The sequence below is a fragment of the Hypoxylon trugodes genome, assembly GCF_022578975.1.
Source record: "Hypoxylon trugodes strain CBS 135444 unplaced genomic scaffold F4822scaffold_8, whole genome shotgun sequence".
NCBI classification, from domain to species: domain Eukaryota; kingdom Fungi; phylum Ascomycota; class Sordariomycetes; order Xylariales; family Hypoxylaceae; genus Hypoxylon; species Hypoxylon trugodes.
The window spans coordinates 1,166,295-1,178,282 of record NW_026250023.1 but is presented as its reverse complement, the minus strand read 5'-3'; the positions used below and the strand labels follow the sequence as shown (position 1 = coordinate 1,178,282).

At 48.8% G+C, this 11,988-nt stretch overlaps 4 protein-coding genes across 4 annotated transcripts; 2 read left to right on the top strand and 2 right to left on the bottom strand.

Annotated features, from left to right (window-relative positions):
* The first annotated feature begins 166 nt into the window (after window positions 1–166).
* F4822DRAFT_413151 (putative amino acid transporter) lies at window positions 167–2,449 on the top strand. Its single transcript, XM_051459027.1, has 4 exons — window positions 167–653; window positions 722–944; window positions 999–1,111; window positions 1,163–2,449. The coding sequence occupies exons 1-4, from the start codon at window positions 406–408 to the stop codon at window positions 2,172–2,174; spliced, it is 1,596 nt and encodes a 531-aa protein (XP_051311268.1). The 5' UTR covers window positions 167–405; the 3' UTR covers window positions 2,175–2,449.
* Window positions 2,450–2,506: 57 nt separating this feature from the next.
* F4822DRAFT_413150 (ABC multidrug transporter) lies at window positions 2,507–7,003 on the bottom strand. The gene has a single exon (XM_051459026.1). It carries the CDS (start codon window positions 6,991–6,993, stop codon window positions 2,644–2,646), a length of 4,350 nt encoding a protein of 1,449 aa, XP_051311267.1. The 5' UTR covers window positions 6,994–7,003; the 3' UTR covers window positions 2,507–2,643.
* Window positions 7,004–7,551: 548 nt separating this feature from the next.
* Window positions 7,552–9,024, top strand: F4822DRAFT_345590 (peptidase C45 acyl-coenzyme A:6-aminopenicillanic acid acyl-transferase). Its single transcript, XM_051455871.1, has one exon. It carries the CDS (start codon window positions 7,672–7,674, stop codon window positions 8,956–8,958), a length of 1,287 nt encoding a protein of 428 aa, XP_051311266.1. The 5' UTR covers window positions 7,552–7,671; the 3' UTR covers window positions 8,959–9,024.
* Window positions 9,024–11,600, bottom strand: F4822DRAFT_345605 (uncharacterized protein). The gene is made up of 2 exons (XM_051455872.1): window positions 11,103–11,600; window positions 9,024–11,041 (listed from the first exon to the last, which is right to left on the bottom strand). Exons 1-2 carry the CDS (start codon window positions 11,134–11,136, stop codon window positions 9,090–9,092), a joined length of 1,986 nt encoding a protein of 661 aa, XP_051311265.1. The 5' UTR covers window positions 11,137–11,600; the 3' UTR covers window positions 9,024–9,089.
* Between the last annotated feature and the right edge of the window lie 388 nt (window positions 11,601–11,988).

Below are 11,988 nucleotides of genomic sequence, written 5' to 3'. Positions count from 1 at the left end.
GTTCGAGAATGCCTTTAGGATCCACGTACGACGATCCTAAACCAGATTTAGTTTAGATACCCGACAGTCTTGGCAATTTGCTTTTTACGGCGTGGATGGTGGGTAGTCCGTGGGTTCCTTCGATCACGCAATTTTAGAAATAATGGCCTAAATAAATCTCTGAACTGGGAAATCAAGCTTCAATTTTAGGGAATAGAGAAAAAAAATAAAGACTAATAGTATGGGAAATACTTAATATTAGACTTTACCAATGCGATGTTTATCGCTTATAGGTCCTCATTCTAACAGAACCAATATACTTGTATAAATATTATCTTTGTGTTGATGTATCGATTTGAGATCATCATTGGAGAGTTTTTGTTGTTATTGCTTGTTACGTGAGATCACGGCACGGTCTCCCTTACGATGTATAGTCCGAAGGACTCCGATCGGCCAATCGCGCCGCCTGATATAGACACGGATCAGGATGATTTCCGCTCGATTGACCCGGAGTCGGGGGTAAAGCGCGGACTAAAGACGCGACATCTGAGCATGATGGCTCTGGCCGGAATCATAGGTCCGGGGCTTCTCGTCGGAAGCGGTGGTGCTCTATCGAGTGGCGGTCCAGCATCGTTGTTGATTGGATTTGGTGTCATCGGCATAATCGCTTTTAGGTAACATGGCATGACCCCGTAACAACCAACAACATGCATGTATGTCTCAGTAACTAATTTATGAACAGTATTATGCAGAGTCTAGGGGAGCTCACAACTCTTTATCCATCTGGTGGCGCATTCACACAGCTTGCTTCTCGCTTCGTCGACCCCGCCTTCGCTGTCGCTGTTGGATGGAATTACTTCATCATCTGGTTTGCTGTCCTAGCCAACGAGTACAATGCCACGACTAGCATTCTCGTCTTTTGGAGCGACAAGGTTCCCGTTTGGGGGTACTTCTTACTGCTATGGGTTTGTGTTGTCCTTCATTTCTTACCTTGCGCTGTCTCGCTAACTCCGCTCCAGACCGCTTTCCTATTGTTCCAATTCTGTGGCGTAAGCACATTTGGAGAAGCTGAGTTTTGGTTAGCTCTTCTTAAGCTGGTTGGATTGGTTGCATTTTACATATTCTCCATCGTGTAAGTTTAGATATCTATCAACTGCCCAGCCATTTTTCTAACAACCTACAGTTATGTATCCGGTGGGATTAGTGGCACCGGGGCCATAGGCTTCCGATATTGGCATGATCCAGGTCCCTTCGTCCAAGGTTTTCGTGGTGTCGCCAAAGTCTTCGTCTTCTGTTCGACATTCTACGCCGGCTGCGAATCGGTAGCGGTCGCTGCTACCGAGACCAAGAATCCCCGAGTCGCCGTTCCGCTAGCGATTCGCCAAGTATTCTGGCGTATCATATTTATCTACATGGGCGCGGCCTTCTTTTTCGGCATCACTTGCCCAGCCAATGCCGACCAGTTGGTCAACGGCAGTAGCCGTGCACTATTGAGCCCGATGACGGTTGCGATTCAAAACGCGGGGTGGCAAGGTGGTGTGCATCTAATCAATGCTTTCATCTTGATTACTTGCATTTCTGCTATCAACAGTTCCATTTACATCGCGTCGCGGACATTACTATTCATGGCACAACAGAGAATGGCCCCATCATTCCTCGGATGGACAGACAAGAGGGGTGTACCAATCCCTGCCATCACCATGGCAAATGCTTTCGGCGCATTGTCAATGATGAATGTCTCAACTGGTGCCTCGGAAGCTTATAGCTATATCGTGAACTTAAGTGGTGTATCAACCTTCCTTGTCTGGGGTTCAATTTCTCTCACGCACATTCGATTCCGTCAAGCTTGGAAGGCCCAAGGATATCAAATCGAGGATCTACCATTCGTGTCTCTCTGGTATCCATGGAACGCATACTTCGGTTTAGGAGCCAACATATTCTTGGCACTAGTGCAGGGTTGGGCTAACTTCTCTCCATGGGACGCCGGCGGGTTCGTGGATGCCTATATCTTACTACCCCTGTTTTTCGTCATATTCGCCGGATACAAGCTGGTCTTCAAGACCCGATTTTGGCGAAAGGAAGAAATAGACTTACAATCGGGAAGACGGCGTGACCTCGACGAAGTGAAGGAGGTGGCCGCCGGTGAGATAGGGGTGCCTCAACCATGGTGGCGCCAGATACTGAAAAACTTCTAATCTGCCCATGTTGCACTGACCCGTTCTGAATTAGATACCACCCACGATTATTTTAGAACAGATCATAGAATTAAAGTCGCTTGGAATCAATTCGAAGTCTTCACAAATATCCTTCTAGATCGAATTACTCGTAGCCTATCTTTATAATATTAATTACCTACCGGAGGTAGGTACTTTAAAGACTATGAGTCGGCAAAAACTCGAGTGGCTTAGCGACCACGATGTCACCTCAGGCGTTCGATGGCAAAAAATCCCAAACGGAGTCACAATAGCGGTATAGTTATTAAACAATAAATTTCGAGAACGTTTACTTTTTATTTTACTTAACGTAAGTTCAATCAAACATGGCGCATGCTTCTATAGTGCTGACCTTGTATCCTCTATCATATGCTCTGAAATCCATGCCCTTGCGAAATGCGATCCGCTACTCTAGACCTTTCTCTCCCGGCAGCCATGCTAGTGCCGATGTCTAGGTCCTAGTGCTCGATTCTAGGGATTCAAGTTTCTCCGATGTCCACTCTCCTCCTTTTCCATGTTCAATGCTTTGTCTAACCATACCGTAGAAAGTCCCCTGTTGCTTGTAAAGCTCTAGAGGCGGTCCCATCTCCTTAAGCTTCCCGCTTTCCATAACAACGACTCGGTCATAATCCATTATAGTCGAGAGCCTATGTACGATAGCTAGAATCGTGTTTCCGCGGAATGCCGACCGGAGAACTTGTTGTACTGCCGCATCGGATACGTGATCAAGGGATGCTGTTGCCTCATCCAACACTACTACCTTAGATCGACGGACAGTGGCACGTGCAAGACTTAACACCTGTCTTTGTCCAACGGAGAAATTAGAGCCACCCGAAGCGACCGGGGTATCCAAATTCAATGGTGCTGCTGATGATGAGTCGGAGCCAGGTTCTTGCGACCGTACTCTCAGCGACTCTACAGCACTGCAAGCGTCAATAGCCTCTGTTAGATGCTCGTCGGGAGCAATTTGCGCGGGGTCAACGTTGAACCTAACGTCACCCTTAAATAAAACGGGTTCTTGGGGGATAATCGTCAATCGACGACGAAGCACCTCGAGTGGGATCTTATTTATATCAACACCATCCACCAATATAGCACCTTTAGTGACGTTCGTGAAGCCAAGAAGCGATAGCGCGAGCGTTGACTTGCCACTTCCCGTTCGGCCCACCACAGCGACCCTCTCGCCAGGGGAAACGGTTAGCGACAGGTCTTCTAGGATATTTGGTCCATCGAGTGCGTATTTTACAGTAACGCCGCGGAACTCCACGTTGCCCTGAGATGGCCACGACTCAGGCGGGGTAACAACTTCCTCGTCTTCATCGCGCTCATTCTCTAACGGCAATGATGCATACTCGCGGACTCGGTAAAAGCAGTTCAACTCGGCTTCTAACTCGTTCATGTTTCTCACCATAGTAAGAATTGTCTGTCCAAGACCAATGGCACTCGTTAGAGAGAAACCTAATCGACCGGCCGGAGCACTGGATCCCATGGCTATGGCTATAACACCAGTAAATAGTGCAATAACGGCCGCGCATCCATCGGCTCTAACGCAAATCCATCTGTTCAAATTGTACTGTGTCTCAGCGGCGCGAACATACACGCGCATGCGCCTAGCTAGGTCATCCGCAAAGGCTTCTTGCATTCCGGAGCGCGACCGAATAACGGCTTTACCAGCTAGACTTTCCACAAAAAACGAGAAGATCGGAGATTGGGAGGCTGATGTTAACGCTTTAACGGATAATTGCGCGCGGGTGTACATCTCCGCACAGACTAATCCAACACTGCAGATTAGCGCCGCTGGGAGAGCGAAGATAGGCATGATAGACCCAATGGCTGTGAGCCGCAGCATGAAGCGGAATATGTTATCAATGGCGATTCGGAGGTACCCGACAAGGACTGTGTCGAGGGAGTATGTGTCACTAGAAAAACGGTTGATTAATCGACCGGGTGGGTTCTTGTCGTACCAATGAACCGATACCCATAGAGCAGCTCTGACGAGCTTCTTGTGTAGGGTATGGGCTGCTCTGCGAGCGCCCCATTGGAGGTATGCTTGGCTCACGGCGGAGATTGCGGAGAAGGAAAGGAGCCATGCGCCGTATGTGATAACGTAGAATGCGACGGTCTTGGCATCTTCACTCGATGATGCGCCTACCCAGACGGAGAGCCACAGGGGAATAGCGAAGAATGCGAGTTGCGCGAGGAGGCAGAGGAATAGAGCAAGCATTGCCTGTCCGGTTCCGCCGAAGAAAAGCATGTAGTGCCAGAATAGTAACCTTGAATTTCGTCCCTGACCGGCGATTTCTTGGTCTACCTTGGCTTCAATCTTTTCTACATGGGATGGGTTGCGGATTTCGCTCAATTCCGTGATAATCTCCAACGGCCTCTTGGGTCTCAATGGGATTTGCTGAGGCATCGGTGGGAATAGAGGGCCCTCTACAGTCACACCACCGCGACGTGTGGTCGAGACGAGGCGCCCGTGCGATAACTCCATGACCAGATCTGCGCCATCTTTCGCGGCTTGCATTTGCGTCACCAAGATTACTGTACGGCCTTGAAGTACATCCTTGTGGAAACAGTTCTCCCATACGTGCTTTTGAGTTACCGAGTCAAGAGCTGAGAAGACATCGTCTAGTAGGAGAAGCTGAGATCTCGCATATACGGCACGTGCCAAGCAGACCCGCTGTCGCTGTCCACCAGAGAGGTTTGATCCATTAACTCCTACATTCGTGAGATCCTTGTTCTCGAAGTTATCAAGATCCGGGCGTAAACCACAGGCGTTGATAACTCGGTCATAACGCTTCTCATCATAGTCCTCGTGTAGAAGAATATTGGCTCGAATGGTGTCATTAAGAAGCCAAGGAATCTGCGAAGAGTAGGAGATATCTCGTGGACATGTCGCGGTGCCTTCTTCTAGTATGGTTTCGCCAAGGAGCGATAGCAGCAAACTCGATTTTCCGCTTCCGGAAGCGCCGGCAATAACATTGAGACCACCAACGACGAATTTTCCATCGACCTGTAGTTTGAAGCTGTCCGGATGTTGAGCCCGGCGGAACGTCGCACCATTGAAAGCAGGAGCGCCTTCTGGATGTCTGACAGTTTCTTGTTCACCTAGCATGAACTTGTCGATTCTTCCGAATGCGACTTGAGCCTGGGAAATAAATCGCGTGACATTCGCAATCCACACGAATTGCAATCTTAATGTTTCGATAATAGATAGCGCCGTGAATGCTCTTGATGCGGTAAGGGGATGGCCGAGAGCTAGTGTATCTACCGCGAACATAGTGAACAAGGCAAACATTGGCACGAAGTCACCGAGGACTGCAACTGCAACGGCCGTAAGGTTCCTCCACCATGTTAATCCTTCCTCGTGTCGGCGCTCGGTGTTGACGTTGTTTGCCATGATGTCTTCCCATCCTAAGTATTTTATCGTTCGAATGGATGAGAGATACTCCGAAATAAGCGATACGCGACGATCCGTTTTCTTCATTACTTCGCGTTGGAATCCGGACATTTTCCGGGATAGTAATGTCGCGATGGGGAAGGAGAGCAACATGACTGCCAAGGCTATGAGGGAGCATGGACCGAATAGAATGTATAGGAAAACGACACCCATTGTGACTTCGATTGGACTGGCGGTGCAAACCAAGATGAAATCTCGGGAACTCCAGATGGCATCTACATCGTATGCCATCAGATTTGTAATACTCTCGGATTTGCTGTTTCTCTTTGGTTTCGGCTTGCCATTATCGTCCAATGGCTTGGCGGCATCTTCGGAATTCTCTGCTTTCTGTTTGTCGTGTTCGGCGTCGTCGGTATCGAAAATACGCGATGCCTTAGCATAAATCTCTTGTACGAGACAAAGTCGTGTACGTACGACTAAACGAGTACTCGAGAAGATATATTGTTGGTAGGCGACCGATCTCAGCGTCGGCCCAATGAATAATAATGCAACCCACAGCCAAGGACGAATTGTAGCGGCTGACGGGTCCTGGATATAATTGAGGAGTTTGTAAAGCCCAAGAGGCGCAATAAACTCGACGACAGCCGTAAGAGCGGCGAAAAATACCATGATGCCAATGTTATGGCGCAAAGTGTAACCAAGCGTTTTGAGGGTTGTCTTGAATCGTTTTCGTGCATCTAGAATCCGCTCTCTCCAAACAAGAGGCTCGTCGTATTCCGGTACTGGAAGTAGGTCCGCTGATACTAGACGCCTTTTTGCTCCCGTCCAGATGATGTCCGTCAACCAGCCGTAGCTGACGAAGTAAGAGAAATAAGAGCATGTTTGTTCAGGGCTTGGCGCCGGTTGTTCTCGATGGGCCAATTCAAACGATAATCTTGGAGGCGTCCATTCCCGAGGCGTGATGAAAGCGAAGAATATGCTGAGAAGAGATGCGGCGAATTTCAAAGGTAACCAAGGGCTACCATGAGTTTCTCGTGTGCTGATAAATAAAACTCTTGGAGACAGCTGAATAAAAGCAATTACCGCATCAACGAATACAATAAGATTGACATGATGTATAATTGCTGATCTGTTCTCCTTGTTTCGAGTTGCTAAGATACGAATCGCATCTAAGGCCAAGGTATAGCCAATAGCACAAGCCTCAGGCACAGTGGAAGATCTATCTTGCACACAGCCTAAGATGATCAATGATAGTAATAAGACGCGTACGATCTGTTGAAGAATATCATAGACAATGGGGATCCTTGTTCGAACGGCGCCAATGGGTTGGTCCTCTTCAATGGCTTCGGCCTTGGAGCGTTTTGAAATGCGCAACGAAAGGGTGCAGGCTGACAATAGCATCACAACCGGCCATACAATGATAAGTGTTGGCCAGAGTTTTAGCTTAAACCCAGCAGGATTGGTTTGATCGACACCTATTTCCGAAACCATACCTAAACTGCCACCGTCTAGGAGGGAAGATTGAATGTTGAACTCGGCCATGGTGGTGGTCGATTGCTCAGAGCAAAAAGACACGGGTTGAGGCTCAACATTAGAATATGTTCACGATATAATAATCCAGTAGACTTAATTTTTTAAAAGGTATCCAGCGGCCCTAATTAGTATGGTAGCTTTTTTTGTTAGGTAATATTATTATCTGACCTAGCCATGCCTAACCCCTAAGATCCTCACCATTAGAGGTAGCAATAACGCGACGCCTACTAGGCCCATTGCCATCGTAGCGATGGGGCAAATATCGTCGGGTCGGCACAGCTAGTGTTCTTAGCCGAGTTTGGAGTGCGGCCGTTACGACTGAGACTATCTCGGCAATATCAGTTTCCTAATTGGGTAAGTCGTCCTTGGCCGGAGCCGGCGACGGCGAAAGTGGGGATGGAGGTCTTTCCAAATGCTTACAACACCGATTTATTAGGCGACTTAGAACTAAAGCATCATAGAGTAGATAAGAAAGCTCGTGAGCTTCTTCAAGTGACTAAGTCTACGGAAAGGATGCATACAAACAAGCTATCTAGTTGATCAGCCATGCAGACCCAGCCACAGCGCCGTATGGGGGTGGTCGTCCCACTCGCCCCCCAAGCCTCACGAACTTCAGTTTACTATGAGCATATCCGGGTGAGCGGCCTACCTAGGGAGCGCGGGAGGCAATATGGGAAACAGGCAGCGGCCAAGATACGCCAAAACATCAATCACTACCTACAACCCGGCCAATTGCCGCCATGGGAACGAACAGTCAAGTATATCAATGACATATATGTACCTGGGATTAAGGAGCACTTCCCGTCGGCCCTAGAGGAGATGAAGGGAATTGCTGAAGGGGCGGGGGTCACAGTGGAAGAGATCATTATGCTCAACGCTAGGTACGACTTATCACGAGCTCCAGGAGGTTCTCGACACCGTCCGTCCCCCTCGGGGGCAGGCGTTCTCCCCATCGGTGTTTGGAGACACGTTGAAGAGTCCGAAGGATGGGACGACCTTGATAACGAGTGCACGAGCAGCGCTTTCTGGGAAGGGGCTACGGCGGGAGGTGGCGTATACACGGCACAGAACTGGGACATATCATCGCATCTATATAACAATGATCTTGTTATCCTATTGGAGATCCATCCGGATCCCTCTGAAAATGCCCCGAGTTTATTCCTAGTGACTGAAGCTGGCCAAATGGGCCGTTCGGGCATGAACTCAGCTGGCTTGGGATTGACCGCCAATTCCCTTAACTCAACCGCCGACTACTTCCCTGAAGATGGTTCAAATACGCCTAGATTGCCAATTTCCCTCCTCAGACGTCTTTTCCTACAAGAGAAGTCATTCCCAAAGGGATTACAGGCGGTGTACAATGCACCTCGTCATGTTTCTAATAACTTAACCTTATCCACGTCCGAAGGCTTCGCACTCTGTATGGAAATTACGCCCAACGAGGCGTTCGTGCTCACTCCAACAGCCAGAGATAATCACATCATCCACTCGAATCACTTCCTTACCCCGGCCATCCATGCTCGCACCGATATTAAGGATTCTTATGCTGGTGGCAGTAGTTGGTTTCGGCATGTGAGGTTTGAAAAGGGGGTCATCCCATTTTTAGAGGGCCGCGTCGATGCCGAAGTTATTACAAAGGCATTTTCGGACCACCTTGGTTACCCACAAAGTCTCTGCCAGCACGTTGATACCTCCGGCGGAGAAGGTATTCCCGGGTATCCTTTCAAGAAGAGCATGACAGTCGCGTGCGTTGTGTATGACCTTTCACGCAAAGTGGTCACGGTATGTAAAGGCCCACCATGCCAAGGGGTATTTGAGAAATTCCGTTTGGACTAGGCTTTCTTAAGCGTAAATGGATAGATAGGTCCTAGTTCTTGTCGTATAATTGCTCATTGTATGAATCTTTTAATTTGATGAAATCGTTTTCTGCCAGGAGCACGTGTCGTCAAAAAGCCATACTTTGTTCATTAGACGACGAAAGGTCCGCCTAAATCTTCCATTAGTGCTATGATATCAAGGTTCGCTTTGGCCTCTTTCGGAAACTTGATGATCCGCTCTAAAAGGAGCCTTGTTCTACGGAGATTTGGACCCCAGGTTTCTGCTTGCGCGAAAGTGGTTAAAACCCAGGATTGATATATCGGATCGTTTGTCTCTACCCCAGCTTGGAAAAGTGCTTGTGGCCAGATAGCTTGTGGAGAGTCTGGACGTGACAATGTGACGTGTCGTGACAGGCGAATTATTCTCGCCGCACATTTCTCTATACTAGGCCATGGGGGTGGGCCTGCTTCCCGTTCTTGCATTTCCGATACGGTTCGTGGGCAGCGCTGCATGAAGATTATGAGAATTGAATAATATGTGGCGAGAAGCTGTATCCAGTTATACTCGAGTGAACTGATTGCAACGGGAATGTCCATGTCTCCGTTTGATACGCGCATGGCAAGCTTCGAAGCTGGTACGGTGGATTCTTCGACTTCCTTCCAAATAGATTCAAGACTAGAATGGAGTGTAATCCAGGAGGACTCATATTCCGACTCGGCACCATCTCCTTGCCAATTACCCAGCACTATACAAGAGCCCCTAACAATATTTAAGCGCATGGCTAGGCGTAGGCATGCTTTTGATTCTGAGTTCCCAAAATCGATGGGTGCCGTGGTGTGATCGCTTGAGCCTCCGCTTTTGCTTTCAACTATATTGTAAATAGATGGATTCATTCTTAAGCATCGAAGTAGGCGACATGGGTTCCCGATCAGTGCGGCTCGACTATCGTATGCACTTAGCCACATGAGCATTCTGAGTCCTACAGGTCCGAGTTGTTCTCTGACATCGTCGATGTGGTGGTGTTTAAAGATGCCTTCCACAACATCCGCCACATAGTTTAGTAACCGAATAAAACGATCGACACCGCTCGCAGAAAATAGTTCGTATTGGAGCAAAATCCAGACCGTGACTAGAGTTAGGTCGACATGTTCCACTGCCCGTACATCATTGTACAGAAGTTTGGCGGCGCGTTGATACCGGGCCTCCGCATCGCTTGAAGGTAACGACCTCACGTGTGATAAATGTAGAGAAGACCAGGCCATAATGGCCTCATACAGAGGAGCATGTGTAAGCCCCATATTCGTGAAGATATAACAGTATATGTTGTCGGTGGCCGAGCTTCGTAGCTTGGCAAATTGGACCATAGTGCTTAGGTAATGATCAAGAAGTACTCGGTCTTCTGCGTGGATAGTAACTGTTTCTCCCATCTCCGACACTCGTGCCGTCATCGATGTGGATGGTATGTTAGTAGACATTACCTCTTCGTAGGTGGTGGCGTTAGTGATAGGAGCAATGTCGCCACACTCGATCTCAGAATTCCCATACTTTGGCATAGAGTCCCAAGCGAAGCCCATGTCGGGTTGGAAACATATGGAATCCAACATCCTTTCGACAGCTTCGGGATCAAACCCTTCTATGGGAATGTTGCTATTCTGGGTGTAAGAGATATCAAAGTTCGTTATGGGGTCCTTGCTCGGTGACCCTTGAACTATCTCACTCGACCATACCGGAGAGAGCGTCAACCTCGAGAAGCTACCGAAGTCATTCCCCTCATGCATTGCGGACCCCATCGAGGTCATGCCCTGATAGCTTGAGGCTGAGGAGGTAGTTGACATGTCACCCGGTGAGGGTATGGTCGGGAGTGGAGTAGGACCGCTTGGAAGTTCCGCCTCCGGCACCTGGCCTTGGCTCTGGCCTTTGGGTGCGTTGGCGTCAACAAACCGGACCCGGAACTTCGGGGGACGGGCCCGGGCATTCTTGCGGGGACCCGCGGCATCGCCTGGTTCCACGTAACGGCATGTCAGACGCAATCTTGTACACGCGCTGCAAATAGGGCGCTGTTCATCGCAGCGAACTTTACGGCCGCGGCAAGTGACGCATCCTGACCCAGACTGTTAGTTGACGGAGAATGGGACAGGGTGTTGACATTATGGGAGCCCAACCTGTTCTTGATCTCCGTGCCTTTGGAGCGGTCATGGAGCTTTCAATAAGAATATTACTGATACGTTTGTGATACCATCAGCAGAGCCTTCAGCTGAGAAGAAAAATGAACTATTTGCTGACGCACTTAAAGGAGCATGCGGGCTACCGAAGACGCTGAGCTATCTACCTACAACTGTTGTTTTGGGGATCAGTCAACCTCCTCTTTGGATAAGTGGTGGTCGGGGTCTTGTCGAGTCCGATATCTGTCAGATAGCAGGGGTCGATTAAAGTGGACTTTAAACCCTGGTGCTTTGGCATGATCCAATGCGCGAACGGCTTGGATTCCCCAGCTTTCACTAATTCACAGATAGCTTAGGGTGTCGGTGACGCCTCTAGTACACACATTATGCATAATAATGTAGGCGGGCTTGTGGGATACCGTATGATTTTGATGATAAGCTGCCATCATGCGGTAGACCCCTAGCGAATTTCATACGAATTACATTATAAGCCGAGGGCAGTTAAAGCATGTTGGTGTAAAAAGAGTGGCGCGGGGTCCACGACGTGCACTCCTCGCTAATTAATATTACCTCATTGGGTAAGAGTTAGTAGCCGAATGGAACTCAGCTTGGGGTCGATAAGGGGGTCGGGTCGGTGGTAGGATACCCTGGACCCTTTTCCGCAGCCGCCTTCGTTAGTCCGCGTAGACTATCCTCACTAAACGGAAGAGCGGGGAATAGATTGTCATTAGCTCTATCTCTCCGCATCGACGATGATATTCGGTATCAAACTAACGGAGAGTTCCTATTGAATGGTATCAGGGAGTTAAGACTTGTTATAGACGTCTGGCTTAGTAAGTAACTTCACTTCAGAGGTTTGACCCGTCGTCTTTCGTGCTTCTGTGTG